Below are 17,763 nucleotides of genomic sequence, written 5' to 3' on the forward strand. Positions count from 1 at the left end.
CGGTGCCCCCTGTCTCCCCTCCCCACTACTCCCCCTAGAGTACCGCTGTACCCTGCCTCCCCTCCCCACTACTCCCCCTAGAGTACCGCTGCCCCCTGCCTCCCCTCCCCACTACTCCCCCTAGAGTACCGCTGCTCCCTGCCTCCCCTCCCCACTACTCCCCCTAGAGTACCACTGCCCCCTGCCTCCCCTCCCCACCACTCCCCCTAGAGTACCGCTGCACCCTGCCTCCCCTCCCCACTACTCCCCCTAGAGTACCGGTGCACCCTGTCTCCCCTCCCCACTACTCCCCCTAGAGTACCACTGCACCCTGCCTCCCCTCCCCTCCCCACTACTCCCCCTAGAGTACCGCTGCACCCTGCCTCCCCTCCCCTCCCCACTACTCCCCCTAGAGTACCGCTGCCCCCTGCCTCCCCTCCCCACTACTCCCCCTAGAGTACCGCTGCACCCTGCCTCCCCTCCCCACTACTCCCCCTAGAGTACCGCTGCACCCTGCCTCCCCTCCCCTCCCCACTACTCCCCCTAGAGTACCGCTGCTCCCTGTCTCCCCTCCCCTCCCCACTACTCCCCCTAGAGTACCGCTGCACCCTGTCTCCCCTCCCCACTACTCCCCCTAGAGTACCACTGCACCCTGCCTCCCCTCCCCACTACTCCCCCTAGAGTACCGCTGCACCCTGTCTCCCCTCCCCACTACTCCCCCTAGAGTACCGCTGCACCCTGCCTCCCCTCCCCACTACTCCCCCTAGAGTACCGCTGCACCCTGTCTCCCCTCCCCACTACTCCCCCTAGAGTACCGGTGCACCCTGCCTCCCCTCCCCACTACTCCCCCTAGAGTACCGGTGCACCCTGCCTCCCCTCCCCACTACTCCCCCTAGAGTACCGCTGCACCCTGTCTCCCCTCCCCACTACTCCCCCTAGAGTACCGGTGCACCCTGCCTCCCCTCCCCACTACTCCCCCTAGAGTACCGCTGCACCCTGCCTCCCCTCCCCACTACTCCCCCTAGAGTACCGCTGCACCCTGTCTCCCCTCCCCACTACTCCCCCTAGAGTACCGCTGCCCCCTGTCTCCCCTCCCCACTACTCCCCCTAGAGTACCGCTGCACCCTGTCTCCCCTCCCCTCCCCACTACTCCCCCTAGGGTACCGCTGCACCCTGCCTCCCCTGCCTCCCCTCCCCACTACTCCCCCTAGAGTACCGCTGCACCCTGCCTCCCCTCCCCACTACTCCCCCTAGAGTACCGCTGCACCCTGCCTCCCCTCCCCACTACTCCCCCTAGAGTACCGCTGCACCCTGCCTCCCCTCACTCCCCTCCCCACTACTCCCCCTAGAGTACCGCTGCACCCTGTCTCCCCTCCCCACTACTCCCCCTAGAGTACCGCTGCACCCTGCCTCCCCTCCCCACTACTCCCCCTAGAGTACCGCTGCACCCTGTCTCCCCTCCTCACTACTCCCCCTAGAGTACCACTGCACCCTGTCTCCCCTCCCCACTACTCCCCCTAGAGTACCGCTGTACCCTGTCTCCCCTCCCCACTACTCCCCCTAGAATACCGCTGCACCCTGTCTCCCCTCCCCACCACTCCCCCTAGAGTACCGCTGCACCCTGCCTCCCCTCCCCTCCCCACTACTCCCCCTAGAGTACCGCTGCACCCTGCCTCCCCTCCCCTCCCCACTACTCCCCCTAGAGTACCGCTGCACCCTGCCTCCCCTCCCCACTACTCCCCCTAGAGTACCACTGCCCCCTGTCTCCCCTACCCTCCCCACTACTCCCCCTAGAGTACCGCTGCTCCCTGCCTCCCCTCCCCACTACTCCCCCTAGAGTACCGCTGCCCCCTGCCTCCCCTCCCCTCCCCACTACTCCCCCTAGAGTACCGCTGCCCCCTGCCTCCCCTCCCCACCACTCCCCCTAGAGTACCGCTGCACCCTGCCTCCCCTCCCCACTACTCCCCCTAGAGTACCGCTGTACCCTGTCTCCCCTCCCCACCACTCCCCCTAGAGTACCGGTGCACCCTGTCTCCCCTCCCCACTACTCCCCCTAGAGTACCTCTGCACCCTGCCTCCCCTCCCCTCCCCACTACTCCCCCTAGAGTACCGCTGCACCCTGCCTCCCCTCCCCTCCCCACTACTCCCCCTAGAGTACCGCTGCACCCTGCCTCCCCTCCCCACTACTCCCCCTAGAGTACCGGTGCACCCTGTCTCCCCTCCCCACTACTCCCCCTAGAGTACCACTGCACCCTGTCTCCCCTCCCCACTACTCCCCCTAGAGTACCGCTGCCCCCTGCCTCCCCTCCCCACTACTCCCCCTAGAGTACCGCTGCACCCTGTCTCCCCTCCCCACTACTCCCCCTAGAGTACCGCTGCCCCCTGCCTCCCCTCCCCACTACTCCCCCTAGAGTACCGCTGCCCCCTGCCTCCCCTCCCCTCCCCACTACTCCCCCTAGAGTACCGCTGCCCCCTGCCTCCCCTCCCCTCCCCACTACTCCCCCTAGAGTACCGCTGCACCCTGTCTCCCCTCCCCTCTACTCCCCCTAGAGTACCGCTGCACCCTGCCTCCCCTCCCCACTACTCCCCCTAGAGTACCACTGCCCCCTGCCTCCCCTCCTCACTACTCCCCCTAGAGTACCGCTGCACCCTGCCTCCCCTCCCCACTACTCCTCCTAGAGTACCGCTGCCCCCTGCCTCCCCTCCCCTCCCCACTACTCCCCCTAGAGTACCGCTGCCCCCTGCCTCCCCTCCCCTCCCCACTACTCCCCCTAGAGTACCGCTGCACCCTGTCTCCCCTCCCCACTACTCCCCCTAGAGTACCGCTGCACCCTGCCTCCCCTCCCCACTACTCTCCCTAGAGTACCACTGCCCCCTGCCTCCCCTCCTCACTACTCCCCCTAGAGTACCGCTGCACCCTGCCTCCCCTCCCCACTACTCCCCCTAGAGTACCGCTGCACCCTGTCTCCCCTCCCCACTACTCCCCCTAGAGTACCACTGCACCCTGCCTCCCCTCCCCTCCCCACTACTCCCCCTAGAGTACCACTGCCCCCTGCCTCCCCTCCCCACTACTCCCCCTAGAGTACCGCTGCACCCTGTCTCCCCTCCCCACTACTCCCCCTAGAGTACCACTGCCCCCTGCCTCCCCTCCCCACTACTCCCCCTAGAGTACCGCTGCACCCTGTCTCCCCTCCCCTCCCCACTACTCCCCCTAGAGTACCACTGCCCCCTGCCTCCCCTCCCCACTACTCCCCCTAGAGTACCGCTGCACCCTGTCTCCCCTCCCCACTACTCCCCCTAGAGTACCACTGCCCCCTGCCTCCCCTCCCCACTACTCCCCCTAGAGTACCGCTGCACCCTGTCTCCCCTCCCCACTACTCCCCCTAGAGTACCGCTGCACCCTGCCTCCCCTCCCCACTACTCCCCCTAGAGTACCACTGCCCCCTGCCTCCCCTCCTCACTACTCCCCCTAGAGTACCGCTGCCCCCTGCCTCCCCTCCTCACTACTCCCCCTAGAGTACCGCTGCCCCCTGCCTCCCCTCCCCACTACTCCCCCTAGAGTACCGCTGCACCCTGTCTCCCCTCCCCACTACTCCCCCTAGAGTACCGCTGCCCCCTGCCTCCCCTCCCCACTACTCCCCCTAGAGTACCACTGCCCCCTGTCTCCCCTCCCCACTACTCCCCCTAGAGTACCGCTGCTCCCTGCCTCCCCTCCCCACTACTCCCCCTAGAGTACCGCTGCCCCCTGCCTCCCCTCCCCTCCCCACTACTCCCCCTAGAGTACCGCTGCACCCTGCCTCCCCTCCCCACTACTCCCCCTAGAGTACCGCTGCCCCCTGCCTCCCCTCCCCTCTGTATCCGTGTGATCTTGGTGGGCTGTTCGTGTGTCTTGTTGTGTTTATTTATTGCATGTATTCCCTTCCAGAACTTTCTTCCTGACTCTCAGTGTACATCGTTACACCTTTACCCTTCCCTGAAGCGTTACAGAAATAAAAACAAACCCCTGAAGAAAATACAATCTTTGAGTGTTTTGAGTGAGTTTTGATTAGAGACACTGATGAATATGTTAATTAGACGATGATACAGGGTAAATAACATGTCATAACGGACAGGATAAATTACATGGATAAAATTCAACCATCAAAACTGAGAACAGCTTTAAAATAAAGGGGAGGTTTATTCATTGTATTATTATTGATCCATTGCAGATTATCCTACATGTCAATCAAACTGTGCTGTGAGAATCATATTGCCTCCTAGACTCTCAGTCGGTGTTCCAAATGGTTCCCTATTCCCTATGGGCCCTGGTCAAAAGTAGTGCACTACATAGGGTTAAAGGGTACCATGTGGGACACAAGCCAAGCCAGACACACAGGAGACACACAGGACTCAGGACATGTCAATCACATTACATACATACACATGGGCAACAGCATCTTTTATCAACAATACTGCATCATGAGGACAGTTACCACATGATGATATGACATCATTAGAGCATCACTGTCAAAGTGAAAGGGACAGACTGATAAAAAACACCACTTAGAAAATATGACAGTAGTGTTTAATGTCCAGCAGCAATACTAGTAGTATCCCACCCTATTATTCTCAATGATGCATTTTATAATCATTTCATTCAAGTCATTTGAATTAGAAAGAACAGATTATGCCATGAAAAATATAATAATTTAATGCATGAATTTAGCTGAAAGCTATAAACCATCATAAGAGTCTTTGGAGTCAAACAGTAAAACTCAGATGAAAGACACCTTGGAGATCCTGATATCAACACATTGTAACGTTGTTCCTTCTAACAGAATGACTGTTCCACCTAGTAGTCCATCACATTGTAACGTTGTTCCTTCTAACAGAATGGCTGTTCCACCTAGTAGTCCATCACATTGTAACGTTGTTCCTTCTAACAGAATGACTGTTCCACCTAGTAGTCCATCACATTGTAACGTTGTTCCTTCTAACAGAATGGCTGTTCCACCTAATAGTCCAACACAGAAGTAGGTGGTCAGTAATGGTTCTTGTTTTGCAGTAAGCCAACTAAGTCAACTGGTTTAGTAAGTCTTAGATTGCATATATGATATGTGACTTGAAGGTTTTTCCTGAAGCAGTCCATCCATTTCCAACAGTGAAAACCCAGCCCACATTTAATAGTAGATACTTGATGTGTTTGTGGTGCGTAGACCAAAGACTGATGACTTATGAACAGAACAATGTGGAAGTTGAGTCCATTGTGTTCATCCATCCTTCAGCCAGCCAGCCAGCCTCCAGTTTATTCATCACCATCCTGCAATGTCATATTCCAACCAGCAGGGGTCACTGATTCTACTATCTGAATTGTATCACTGTTCAAAGATGCCTCTGCCTTATTCAAGGTTCTTCCTCCATTTCATGGCTTAAGGTAAACAGACAACACATGCATGAATCCAGAGTATTATTTATCAAAACCATTTATAAAACACATCATCCACAGACTGATAGTCTTCCATGGTCTTATTGTAAAGTCAAGTCCTTTGGAATAATATTGGAGATACTGGATCTTTCCACGGTCAAATAAAGCATGTTTCCTTTTGCATAGAAACACTAGAATGTTCTCTTATCAGACACTGAAGAAGAAGAAACCAAAAAGCCCTTTCATGGTTTTAGAACGGTTGTCCAAAGAAGAACAACTTTGGTGGTTGAAAGACATCAAACATGGAGTCAGTCAACAGCTCTCTGTGATTGTAAAGTCATTAAACCTGGAGTCAGTCAACAGCTCTCTGTGATTGTAAAGACATCAAACATGGAGTCAGTCAACAGCTCTCTGTGATTGTAGTCATCAAACATGGAGTCAGTCAACAGCTCTCTGTGATTGTAAAGACATCAAACATGGAGTCAGTCAACAGCTCTCTGTGATTGTAAAGACATCAAACATGGAGTCAGTCAACAGCTCTCTGTGATTGTAAAGACATCAAACATGGAGTCAGTCAACAGCTCTCTGTGATTGTAAAGACATCAAACATGGAGTCAGTCAACAGCTCTCTGTGATTGTAAAGACATCAAACATGGAGTCAGTCAACAGCTCTCTGTGATTGTAAAGTCATTAAACATGAAGTCAGTCAACAGCTCTCTGTGATTGTAAAGTCATCAGACATGGAGTCAGTCAACAGCTCTCTGTGATTGTAAAGACATCAAACATGGAGTCAGTCAACAGCTCTCTGTGATTGTAAAGTCATTAAACATGAAGTCAGTCAACAGCTCTCTGTGATTGTAAAGTCATCAGACATGGAGTCAGTCAACAGCTCTCTGTGATTGTAAAGTCATCAAACATGAAGTCAGTCAACAGCTCTCTGATTCTAAAGACATCAAACATCTGAAGTCAACAGCTCTCTGTGATTGTAAAGACATCAAACATGGAGTCAGTCAACAGCTCTCTGATTGTAAAGACATCAAACATCTGAAGTCAACAGCTCTCTGTGATTGTAAAGACATCAAATATCTGAAGTCAACAGCTCTCTGTGATTGTAAAGACATCAAATATGGAGTCAGTCAACATCTCTCTGATTGTAAAGACATCAAACATCTGAAGTCAACAGCTCTCTGTGATTGTAAAGACATCAAGCATGGAGTCAGTCAACAGCTCTCTGTGATTGTAAAGTCATCAAACATGGAGTCAGTCAACAGCTCTCTGTGATTGTAAAGTCATCAAACATGGAGTCAGTCAACAGCTCTCTGTGGTTGTAAAGTCATCAAACATGGAGTCAGTCAACAGCTCTCTGTGATTGTAAAGTCATTAAACATGAAGTCAGTCAACATCTCTCTGTGATTGTAAAGTCATCAAACATGGAGTCAGTCAACAGCTCTCTGTGATTGTAAAGTCATCAAACATCTGAAGTCAACAGCTCTCTGTGATTGTAAAGTCATCAGACATGGAGTCAGTCAACAGCTCTCTGTGATTGTAAAGTCATTAAACATGAAGTCAGTCAACAGCTCTCTGTGATTGTAAAGTCATCAGACATGGAGTCAGTCAACAGCTCTCTGTGATTGAAAGTCATCAAACATGGAGTCAGTCAACAGCTCTCTGTGATTGTAAAGTCATCAAACATCTGAAGTCAACAGCTCTCTGTGATTGTAAAGACATCAAACATGGAGTCAGTCAACATCTCTCTGTGATTGTAAAGACATCAAACATGGAGTCAGTCAACAGCTCTCTGTGATTGTAAAGACATCAAACATGGAGTCAGTCAACAGCTCTCTGTGATTGTAAAGTCATTAAACATGAAGTCAGTCAACAGCTCTCTGTGATTGTAAAGTCATCAGACATGGAGTCAGTCAACAGCTCTCTGTGATTGTAAAGACATCAAACATGGAGTCAGTCAACAGCTCTCTGTGATTGTAAAGTCATTAAACATGAAGTCAGTCAACAGCTCTCTGTGATTGTAAAGTCATCAGACATGGAGTCAGTCAACAGCTCTCTGTGATTGTAAAGTCATCAAACATGAAGTCAGTCAACAGCTCTCTGATTCTAAAGACATCAAACATCTGAAGTCAACAGCTCTCTGTGATTGTAAAGACATCAAACATGGAGTCAGTCAACAGCTCTCTGATTGTAAAGACATCAAACATCTGAAGTCAACAGCTCTCTGTGATTGTAAAGACATCAAACATCTGAAGTCAACAGCTCTCTGTGATTGTAAAGACATCAAATATGGAGTCAGTCAACATCTCTCTGATTGTAAAGACATCAAACATCTGAAGTCAACAGCTCTCTGTGATTGTAAAGACATCAAATATGGAGTCAGTCAACATCTCTCTGATTGTAAAGTCATCAAACATGAAGTCAGTCAACAGCTCTCTCTGATTGTAAAGACATCAAACATCTGAAGTCAACAGCTCTCTGTGATTGTAAAGACATCAAATATGGAGTCAGTCAACATCTCTCTGATTGTAAAGACATCAAACATCTGAAGTCAACAGCTCTCTGTGATTGTAAAGACATCAAACATGGAGTCAGTCAACAGCTCTCTGTGATTGTAAAGTCATTAAACATGAAGTCAGTCAACAGCTCTCTGTGATTGTAAAGTCATCAAACATCTGAAGTCAACAGCTCTCTGTGTTTGTAAAGTCATCAAACATGGAGTCAGTCAACAGCTCTCTGTGATTGTAAAGTCATCAAACATGGAGTCAGTCAACAGCTCTCTGTGTTTGTAAAGTCATCAAACATGGAGTCAGTCAACAGCTCTCTGTGATTGTAAAGTCATCAAACATGGAGTCAGTCAACAGCTCTCTGTGGTTGTAAAGTCATCAAACATGGAGTCAGTCAACAGCTCTCTGTGATTGTAAAGTCATCAAACATGGTGTCAGTCAACAGCTCTCTGTGATTGTAAAGTCATCAAACATGGTGTCAGTCAACAGCTTATTCCTCTCAGTCCATCAGCCAAAATGATCAATATCATAACTTAAATCATATAGTCATATTGATTGATAAAGATAACGCAAGCAGTAGCAAGCATGCTAAGATCAGGCATTCTGGAACATTCTAGAGAGATTTCCAGAGGGGGCGGGGTTTATGCTAGGTAGCTGTCTGTCTGTCATCGGAAGACCAGCGTGGAGGCCTTGAGACAGGTGAACGAGGCAGTGAGACAGGTGAGGAAGAGAGAAACAGACAGGTAGATCTGCGATGCTCCTCCACACTCCTTGGCGTTTTCCTGAAATCAATCGTTAACACAGTTACAGCCAGTTTGAAATTAAAGGAGCTATGAGAATAGTACAACACATGTTCTCTTCTGATGTCAATCCATCCACTTGAAGTGAGGTTATTGGGAAGCAGTGGACCAATACGGGGTGCTGACCTGAGGGTGATAGGCGTGGCAGGACTCGGGTCTCCTACGGACCTTCTGAGATTTCATCCTGTCACACTTTACTGAGGCGTTATGTACACAGAGGTCAAGGGCACCAACACACGTAACAAAGAGTATCTACGTTACCATACCAATACACTAAACAACAACAAGGAGTATCTATGTTACAATACCAACACACTAAACAACAACAAGGAGTATCTATGTTACAATGCCAACACACTAAACAACAACAAGGAGTATCTATGATACAATACCAACACACAAAACAACAACAACAAGGAGTATCTATGATACAATACCAACACACTAAACAACAACAAGGAGTATCTATGTTACAATGCCAACACACTAAACAACAACAACAAGGAGTACAAAACAACAACAACAAGGAGTACAAAACAACAACAACAAGGAGTATCTATGATACAATACCAACACACTAAACAACAACAAGGAGTATCTATGATACAATACCAACACACTAAACAACAACAACGAGTATCTATGTTACAATGCCAACACACTAAACAACAACAACAAGGAGTACAAAACAACAACAACAAGGAGTACAAAACAACAACAACAAGGAGTATTTATGCTACAATACCAACACGCTAAACAACAACAAGGAGTATCTATGATACAATACCAACACACTAAACAACAACAAGGAGTATCTATGATACAATACCAACACGCTAAACAACAACAAGGAGTATCTATGATACAATACCAACACACTAAACAACAACAACAACAAGGAGTATCTATGATACAATACCAACACGCTAAACAACAACAAGGAGTATCTATGATACAATACCAACACACTAAACAACAACAAGGAGTATCTATGATACAATACCAACACGCTAAACAACAACAAGGAGTATCTATGATACAATACCAACACACTAAACAACAACAAGGAGTATCTATGATACAATACCAACACACTAAACAACAACAACAAGGAGTATCTATGATACAATACCAACACACTAAACAACAACAACAAGGAGTATCTATGATACAATACCAACACACTAAACAACAAGGAGTATCTATGTTACAATGCCAACACACGTAACAACAACAAGGAGTATCTATGATACAATACCAACACACTAAACAACAAGGAGTATCTATGTTACAATGCCAACACACGTAACAACAACAAGGAGTATCTATGATACAATACCAACACACAAAACAACAACAACAACAAGGAGTATCTATGATTTTATTTTATTTATTTTACCTTTATTTAACCAGGCAAGTCAGTTAAGAACACATTCTTATTTTCAATGACGGCCTGGGAACAGTGGGTTAACTGCCTGTTCAGGGGCAGAACGACAGATTTGTACCTTGTCAGCTCGGGGGTTTGAACTCGCAACCTTCCGGTTACTAGTCCAACGCTCTAACCACTAGGCTACCCTGCCGCCCCATGATACAATACCAACACACAAAACAACAAGGAGTATCTATGTTACAATGCCAACACACGTAACAACAACAAGGAGTATCTATGATACAATACCAACACACTAAACAACAACAACAAGGAGTATCTATGATACAATACCAACACACTAAACAACAACAACAACAAGGAGTATCTATGATACAATACCAACACGCTAAACAACAACAACAAGGAGTATCTATGATACAATACCAACACACTAAACAACAAGGAGTATCTATGTTACAATGCCAACACACGTAACAACAACAAGGAGTATCTATGATACAATACCAACACACTAAACAACAACAACAAGGAGTATCTATGATACAATACCAACACACTAAACAACAACAACAACAAGGAGTATCTATGCTACAATACCAACACACAAAACAACAACAAGGAGTATCTATGATACAATACCAACACACAAACAACAACAACAACAAGGAGTATCTATGTTACAATACCAACACACTAAACAACAACAACAACAAGGAGTATCTATGTTACAATACCAACACACAAACAACAACAACAACAAGGAGTATCTATGTTACAATACCAACACACTAAACAACAACAACAACAAGGAGTATCTATGCTACAATACCAACACACAAACAACAACAACAACAAGGAGTATCTATGTTACAATACCAACACACTAAACAACAACAAGGAGTATCTATGATACAATACCAACACACAAAACAACAACATCGAGTACAAAACAACAACAACAAGGAGTACAAAACAACAACAACAACAACAAGGAGTATCTATGATACAATACCAACACACAAACAACAACAACAACAAGGAGTATCTATGTTACAATACCAACACACTAAACAACAACAAGGAGTATCTATGATACAATACCAACACACTAAACAACAACAAGGAGTATCTATGATACAATACCAACACACAAACAACAACAACAACAAGGAGTATCTATGATACAATACCAACACACAAACAACAACAACAACAAGGAGTATCTATGTTACAATACCAACACACAAAACAACAACATCGAGTACAAAACAACAACAACAAGGAGTATTTATGATACAATACCAACACACTAAACAACAACAACAAGGAGTATTTATGATACAATACCAACACACTAAACAACAACAACAAGGAGTATTTATGATACAATACCAACACGCTAAACAACAACAAGGAGTATCTATGATACAATACCAACACACAAAACAACAACAAGGAGTATCTATGATACAATACCAACACACAAAACAACAACAAGGAGTATCTATGATACAATACCAACACGCTAAACAACAACAAGGAGTATCTATTCTACAATACCAACACACAAAACAACAACATCGAGTACAAAACAACAACAACAAGGAGTATTTATGATACAATACCAACACACTAAACAACAACAACAAGGAGTATTTATGATACAATACCAACACACTAAACAACAACAACAAGGAGTATTTATGATACAATACCAACACGCTAAACAACAACAAGGAGTATCTATGTTACAATGCCAACACACTAAACAACAACAAGGAGTATTTATGATACAATACCAACACGCTAAACAACAACAAGGAGTATCTATGATACAATACCAACACACTAAACAACAACAACAACAAGGAGTATCTATGATACAATACCAACACGCTAAACAACAACAAGGAGTATCTATGTTACAATACCAACACACTAAACAACAACAAGGAGTATCTATGATACAATACCAACACACTAAACAACAACAAGGAGTATTTATGCTACAATACCAACACACAAACAACAACAACAACAAGGAGTATCTATGATACAATACCAACACACTAAACAACAACAACAAGTGTATCTTCTGCATTATAAACTGGGTGGTTCGAGCCCTGAATTCTGATTGGCTGACAGCCGTGGTGTATCAGGCCGTATATAACGTGTATGACAAAACATGTTTTGTTACTGCTTTAATTACACTGGTAACCAGTTTATAATCACGATAAGGCACCTCGTGGGTTTGTGGTATATGGCATTGCATTGTGCTAAGAACAGCCCTTAGCAGTGATATATTGGTCATATACCACACCCCCTAGGTCGTTATTGCTTAAATAGTCTATATGCCAGGGGGATAGGGTCAGTCTGTCATATCTGGCGTAATTCTATATGCAGTGTGTGTGTGTGTGTGCAGGGTCAACCACATGAGAGCAGCCCTGTCTGGGTATGAGACCCTGACACCCCTACTGACAGATTGGCTGATGATGCAGCTCACACAGCCCATTATGGTGTGTGTTGTTCATGAAGGATGTCTGAGTGTATGACTGGCTTAATGCTTTACTACAGCTGGACTCTGTCAGAGTGATAAGACTCTACTCTCATTATGATCTACATAACCAATATAGACCCTGTTCTCTCTCTCTCTCTCTCTCTCTCTCTCTCTCTCTCTCTCTCTCTCTCTCACTCTCTCACTCTCTCACTCTCTCACTCTCCTGTCCTCGCTCTCTTGTCCTCTCTCTCCCTCTCTTCTTCTCTCCCTCCATCTTCTTCTCTCCCTCTCTCTTCTTCTCTCCCTCTCTCTTCTTCCTTCCTTCCCTCCCTCCCTCCCTCCCTCCCTCCCTCCCTCCCTCCCTCCCTCCCTCCCTCCCTCCCTCCCTCCCTCCCTCCCTCCCTCCCTCCCTCCAACACCTGCTATTTCAACATCTGAATGCTCGGCTATGAGCCTGCAGGTCATCTATGAGGAGAGTTTAGGAAGATACTGCTCCCCACAGCGTAAAACAGCAATTCATAACTGGTTGAAATGAACGATGTCTGAAATAAATATAATAAGAGAAGTGATTTGTCTGATACATGACTAATGAACTGCTTATTCATAGATATCAAATCCCATTTCCACAACACCATTATAATTATATCAATCACTGTCTGTGTCAGAGAGAGTGAACCAGTAAGATAGCTCTTCATGTTAAAGGATATATTTCACTTCCTTGGGTTCCATGGTGATAGCGGGGTACTGACGGGAACAGTCACAGTCTGCCTGTACCACCAACATCAGCAGGTTACTGTCAGGGACAGCCTGGGTTACAAACATCCTGGAACACACACACACACACAGAACAGTTAAGACACAGACACAGAGATAGAGAGAGAGAGAGAGAGAGAGAGAGAGGTAGAGAGAGAGGCAGAGAGAGAGAGGGGTAGAGAGAGAGAGAGAGAGAGAGAGAGAGAGAGAGAGAGAGAGAGCGATAGAGAGAGGGGTAGAGAGAGAACAAGAGAGAGAGAGAGAGAGAGGTAGAGAGAGAGAGAGGTCCTGGGGATCTGTTCACAAACACAAACACACCCCACAGAGCCCCAGGACAACAGCACAATTAGACCCAACCAAATAATGAGAAAACAAAAAGATAATTACTTGACACATTGGAAAGAATTAACAAAAAAACAGAGCAAACTAGAATGCTATTTGGCCCTAAACAGAGAGTACACAGTGGCAGAATACCTGACCACTGTGACTGACCCAAACTTAAGGAAAGCTTTGACTATGTACAGACTTAGTGAGCATAGCCTTGCTATTGAGAAAGGCCGCCATAGGCAGACATGGCTCTCAAGAGAAGACAGGCTATGTGCACACTGCCCATAAAATGAGGTGAAAACTGAGCTAGACTTCCTAACCTCCTGTCTAACGAATGACCATATTAGAGATACATATTTCCCTCAGATTATACAGATCCACAAAGAATTCGAAAACAAATCTAATTTTGATAAACTCCCATATCTACTGTGTGAAATTCCACAGTGTGACATCACAGCAGCAAGATGTGTGACCTGTTGCCACAAGAAAAGGGCAACCAGTGAAGAACAAACACCATTGTAAATACAACCCATATTTATGCTTATTTATTTTCCCTTGTGTACTTCAACTATTTGTACATTGTTAAAACACTGTATATATATATATAATATGACATTTGTAATGTCTTTATTGTTTTGAAACTTCTGTATGTGTAATGTTTACTGTTAATTTTTATTGTTTATTTCACTTTATATATTCACTTAATATATTATCTACCTCACTTGCTTTGGCAATGTTAACACATGTTTCCCATGCCAATAAAGCCCTTGAATTGAATTGAATTGAATTGAGAGAGAGGTAGAGCGACAGAGAGAGAGAGAGGTAAAGAGAGAGAGAGGTAACAGACAGACAGACAGACAGACAGACAGACAGACAGACAGACAGACCACCAATCAGAGACCACTATGATGACACACCAAATGATGACCACCAGTCAGAGACCACTATGATGACACACCGAATGATAACCACCAATCAGAGACCACTATGATGACACACTAAATGATGACCACCAATCAGAGACCACTGTGATGACACACCAAATGATGACCACCAATCAGAGACCACTATGATGACACACCAAATGATGACCACCAATCAGAGACCACTATGACGACACACCAAATGCATTTGATGGATCCTTTTGGTCTTCTTGTAATTCCTCTTAAAGGGACAGTAATCCAAAAGTAATCAGATTACATGACTGAGTTTGTGTAATCCAGAAATGTCATTATTGATTACAATTTTGGACAGGTATCTAGTAACTGTAACACACACTATATTACAAACAAACACGATGAAACACCTAGTGTTCATTGAACAGTTTTAGTGGTATGAACGGATACACACTTCCACCATTCTATTGTCTGGTCGGGACTTTAATCTATGGATTAATCTAAGATCCTAAATGAATGTGTAATCTCTGGATAAACATAGAGTTTGTGTACGATAGTATATACAGTGTATATTCATTTTGATTCACACACATCTCACTACAATGTCATTCCATGATGTGAAGAGTGTTTTTTTTTGTTTTTTTTACAACTTGACTAGGAATCCCCCTTCCCCTTTCATTAGACACTCATTATTTTTGTTATATCCCATTTCCACCAGATGGGGGCGCTGGAACACCTCAAACCGCTGTTCCCCATTTAGATGAAATTGAGATGACCTTTGCTAAACCCCTCAACAGAAACATCTCTCTCTCTCTCTCTCTCTCTCTCTCTCTCTCTCTCTCTCTCTCTCTCTACCCCTCTCTCTCTCTCTCTCTCTCTCTCTCTCTCTACCCCTCTCTCTCTACCCCTCTCTCTCTCTACCCCTCTCCCTCCCTCCCTCCCTCATCTTCAGACTAGTGGCTGCCTGTCAGAAGAGACAGGAGTCATGGGTATGGATGGGATGACAGATACATGGAGGTGGAGAGATAAAGAGCTGATACGCAGAGACAGAAGATAATCTCAGAAAAAAAATAATCAGGAAGTGATTTACTCTAAGAGAGATTTCAGAGGACTGAGACTGTGTGACTCAAGCTGTGGGATTTATATAAAGAAGCTATAGCTGTAGCTTCTGGAATTTGTATGATTGTCTTGCTTATATAAAATATATTTTCATGCTTTTGTCATTTATATAAATGATGTTGTTAACTTTTTTTAAAATGACAGAAAAAGTGTGTGTGTGTGTGCATGGCCGTGTGTGTGTTCTTACTTCTGACAGCGTCCACACTTAATGAGGCTGTTGGTCTCCTTGATGGAGGGCTCGTAGACAAAGCTGGGGTACTCAGTGTCACACGGCTGCAGGATGTCTCCCTTCTTCTTCTGGGCCGACGCTGAGGACAGTGACAACCAATCACCATCACTCACACTAACGTGAGTGATGGAGAGCCAATCACACACCTCCTTATGGGATAGGACATTGTATGACGGACATCATTATGTAAAAAAATGTAACCTTTATTTAACTAGACAAGTCAGTTAAGAACAAATTATTATTTACAACGACGGCCCACCCCGGGCCAAACCGGGCCAAACCTGGACGACGCTGGGCCAATTGTGCATGAGAATCACGGCCGGATGTGATACAGCCTGGATTCGAACCAGAGACTACAGTGACACTTCTTGCACTAAGATGCAGTGTCTTAGACCACTGAGCCACTCGGGAGCCCCACATGAGTCGCAAGCAACCCTTAACCCCTTCTCCGAACTCCATCCAGCCCATACACCTTGTTGGTTCGTTCACAATGGCAAACACTGAAGGACTAGGAGCTAAGGGAAAGGACTAGGAGCTAAGGGAAAGGACTAGGAGCTAAGGGAAAGGACTAGGAGCTAAGGAAAAGGACTAGGAGCTAAGGGAAAGGACTAGGAGCCAAGGGAAGGGACTAGGAGCTAAGGGAAAGGACTAGGAGCTAAGGGAAAGGACTAGGAGCTAAGGGAATGGACTAGGAGAAATGGGAAAGGACTAGGAGCTAAGGGAAAGGACTAGGAGCTAAGAGAAAGGACTAGGAGCTAAGGGAAAGGACTAGGAGCTAAGGGAAAGGACTAGGAGCTAAGAGAAAGGACTGGGCCGTGTTTTGGACCAGACCACAGTGTATTTCCATGCAGAGATACCAGGCAGTTGTCACTGCATGGGACTGGAACAGAGTTTATAACAGATAGATTGTTCTAATAAGTGATGATAGAGTCTGTGTATATTACAGCTGTCATAACAGCATACCAACTCATGGAGGTGGACATCTTAATGACTGTGGACAAGGATACACTTTCAAGATGTCAGACTCTTGAATTATTTACTAGCTGTCATTACTGTGAATTTATCTGACCCTGATCAACTTTAAATAGATTATATAGATGAGATAGATACAGTACATCCTCTGATCGTCTGTTGCCACACACACACACACACGCGCGCGCACACACACACACACACACACACACACACACACACACACACACACACACATACACACACACACACACACACACACACACACACACACACACACACACACACACACACACACACACACACACACACACACACACCTCCACCCCGACCCACACACACACACACACCCCCCCCCACACACACCCACCCACCCACCCAATAGGTTTAATCTGTACCTTTGAAGCCAGGCTTGGCTGGGTGGGAGGAATGAGGTGGTGAGAATGATTGACAGGTGATGATGAGGATGATATTGATGATGGTGATAGAGACATGGGTAAGTGTGGTCAGGACAGGAGACAACATGAGAGACACAGATTGGGACATTGAAGCCAAACAGTGCAACACAACACACGGAAGCTGAATGAGATGAATAGGAATGAATGCTCTTTACTGGACTGTGTTACCTTCAGCAAAGCGGTCAGAGTGCCAGAGACCACAGATGTTGAACTCCAGTAAAAACCTACAGAGAGGGAAGGAGAAAGAAAGAAGATGAGTGAAAGAGAACGCGAGAGAGAGGGAGAGAAGGAGTGGATAGAGGGAGAAGGAGTGGAGAGAGGGAGAAGGAGTGATGAGATAGAGGGAGAGAAGGAGTGGAGAGAGGGATAGAGGGAGTGATGGAGAGAATGAGAGAGGGAGAGAAGGAGTGAAGGAGAGAGAGA

At 46.2% G+C, this 17,763-nt stretch overlaps 1 protein-coding gene and 1 long non-coding RNA gene across 2 annotated transcripts in view; both read right to left on the minus strand.

The window, feature by feature from the left end:
• Positions 1-4,136: 4,136 nt before the first annotated feature.
• Positions 4,137-5,780, minus strand: LOC118942823. The gene is made up of 2 exons (XR_005038452.1): positions 4,973-5,780; positions 4,137-4,810 (listed from the first exon to the last, which is right to left on the minus strand). It is a non-coding gene; the product is annotated as an uncharacterized LOC118942823 (long non-coding RNA).
• A 2,717-nt stretch (positions 5,781-8,497) lies between these two features.
• The window catches only part of cacna2d4a (calcium channel, voltage-dependent, alpha 2/delta subunit 4a), a 199,640-nt gene continuing 190,374 nt past the window's right edge, over positions 8,498-17,763 (minus strand). The window contains exons 29-34 of the mRNA XM_036958447.1: positions 17,509-17,564; positions 17,281-17,298; positions 15,869-15,989; positions 13,294-13,409; positions 8,823-8,905; positions 8,498-8,678 (exon numbers count right to left, since the gene is read on the minus strand). Coding sequence (XP_036814342.1) covers positions 8,562-8,678; positions 8,823-8,905; positions 13,294-13,409; positions 15,869-15,989; positions 17,281-17,298; positions 17,509-17,564 — 511 coding nt within the window. The 3' untranslated portion in view covers positions 8,498-8,561. The remainder of the gene's footprint in view (positions 8,679-8,822; positions 8,906-13,293; positions 13,410-15,868; positions 15,990-17,280; positions 17,299-17,508; positions 17,565-17,763) is intronic.

This window comes from Oncorhynchus mykiss, chromosome 21, assembly GCF_013265735.2.
Source record: "Oncorhynchus mykiss isolate Arlee chromosome 21, USDA_OmykA_1.1, whole genome shotgun sequence".
NCBI lineage: Eukaryota > Metazoa > Chordata > Actinopteri > Salmoniformes > Salmonidae > Oncorhynchus > Oncorhynchus mykiss.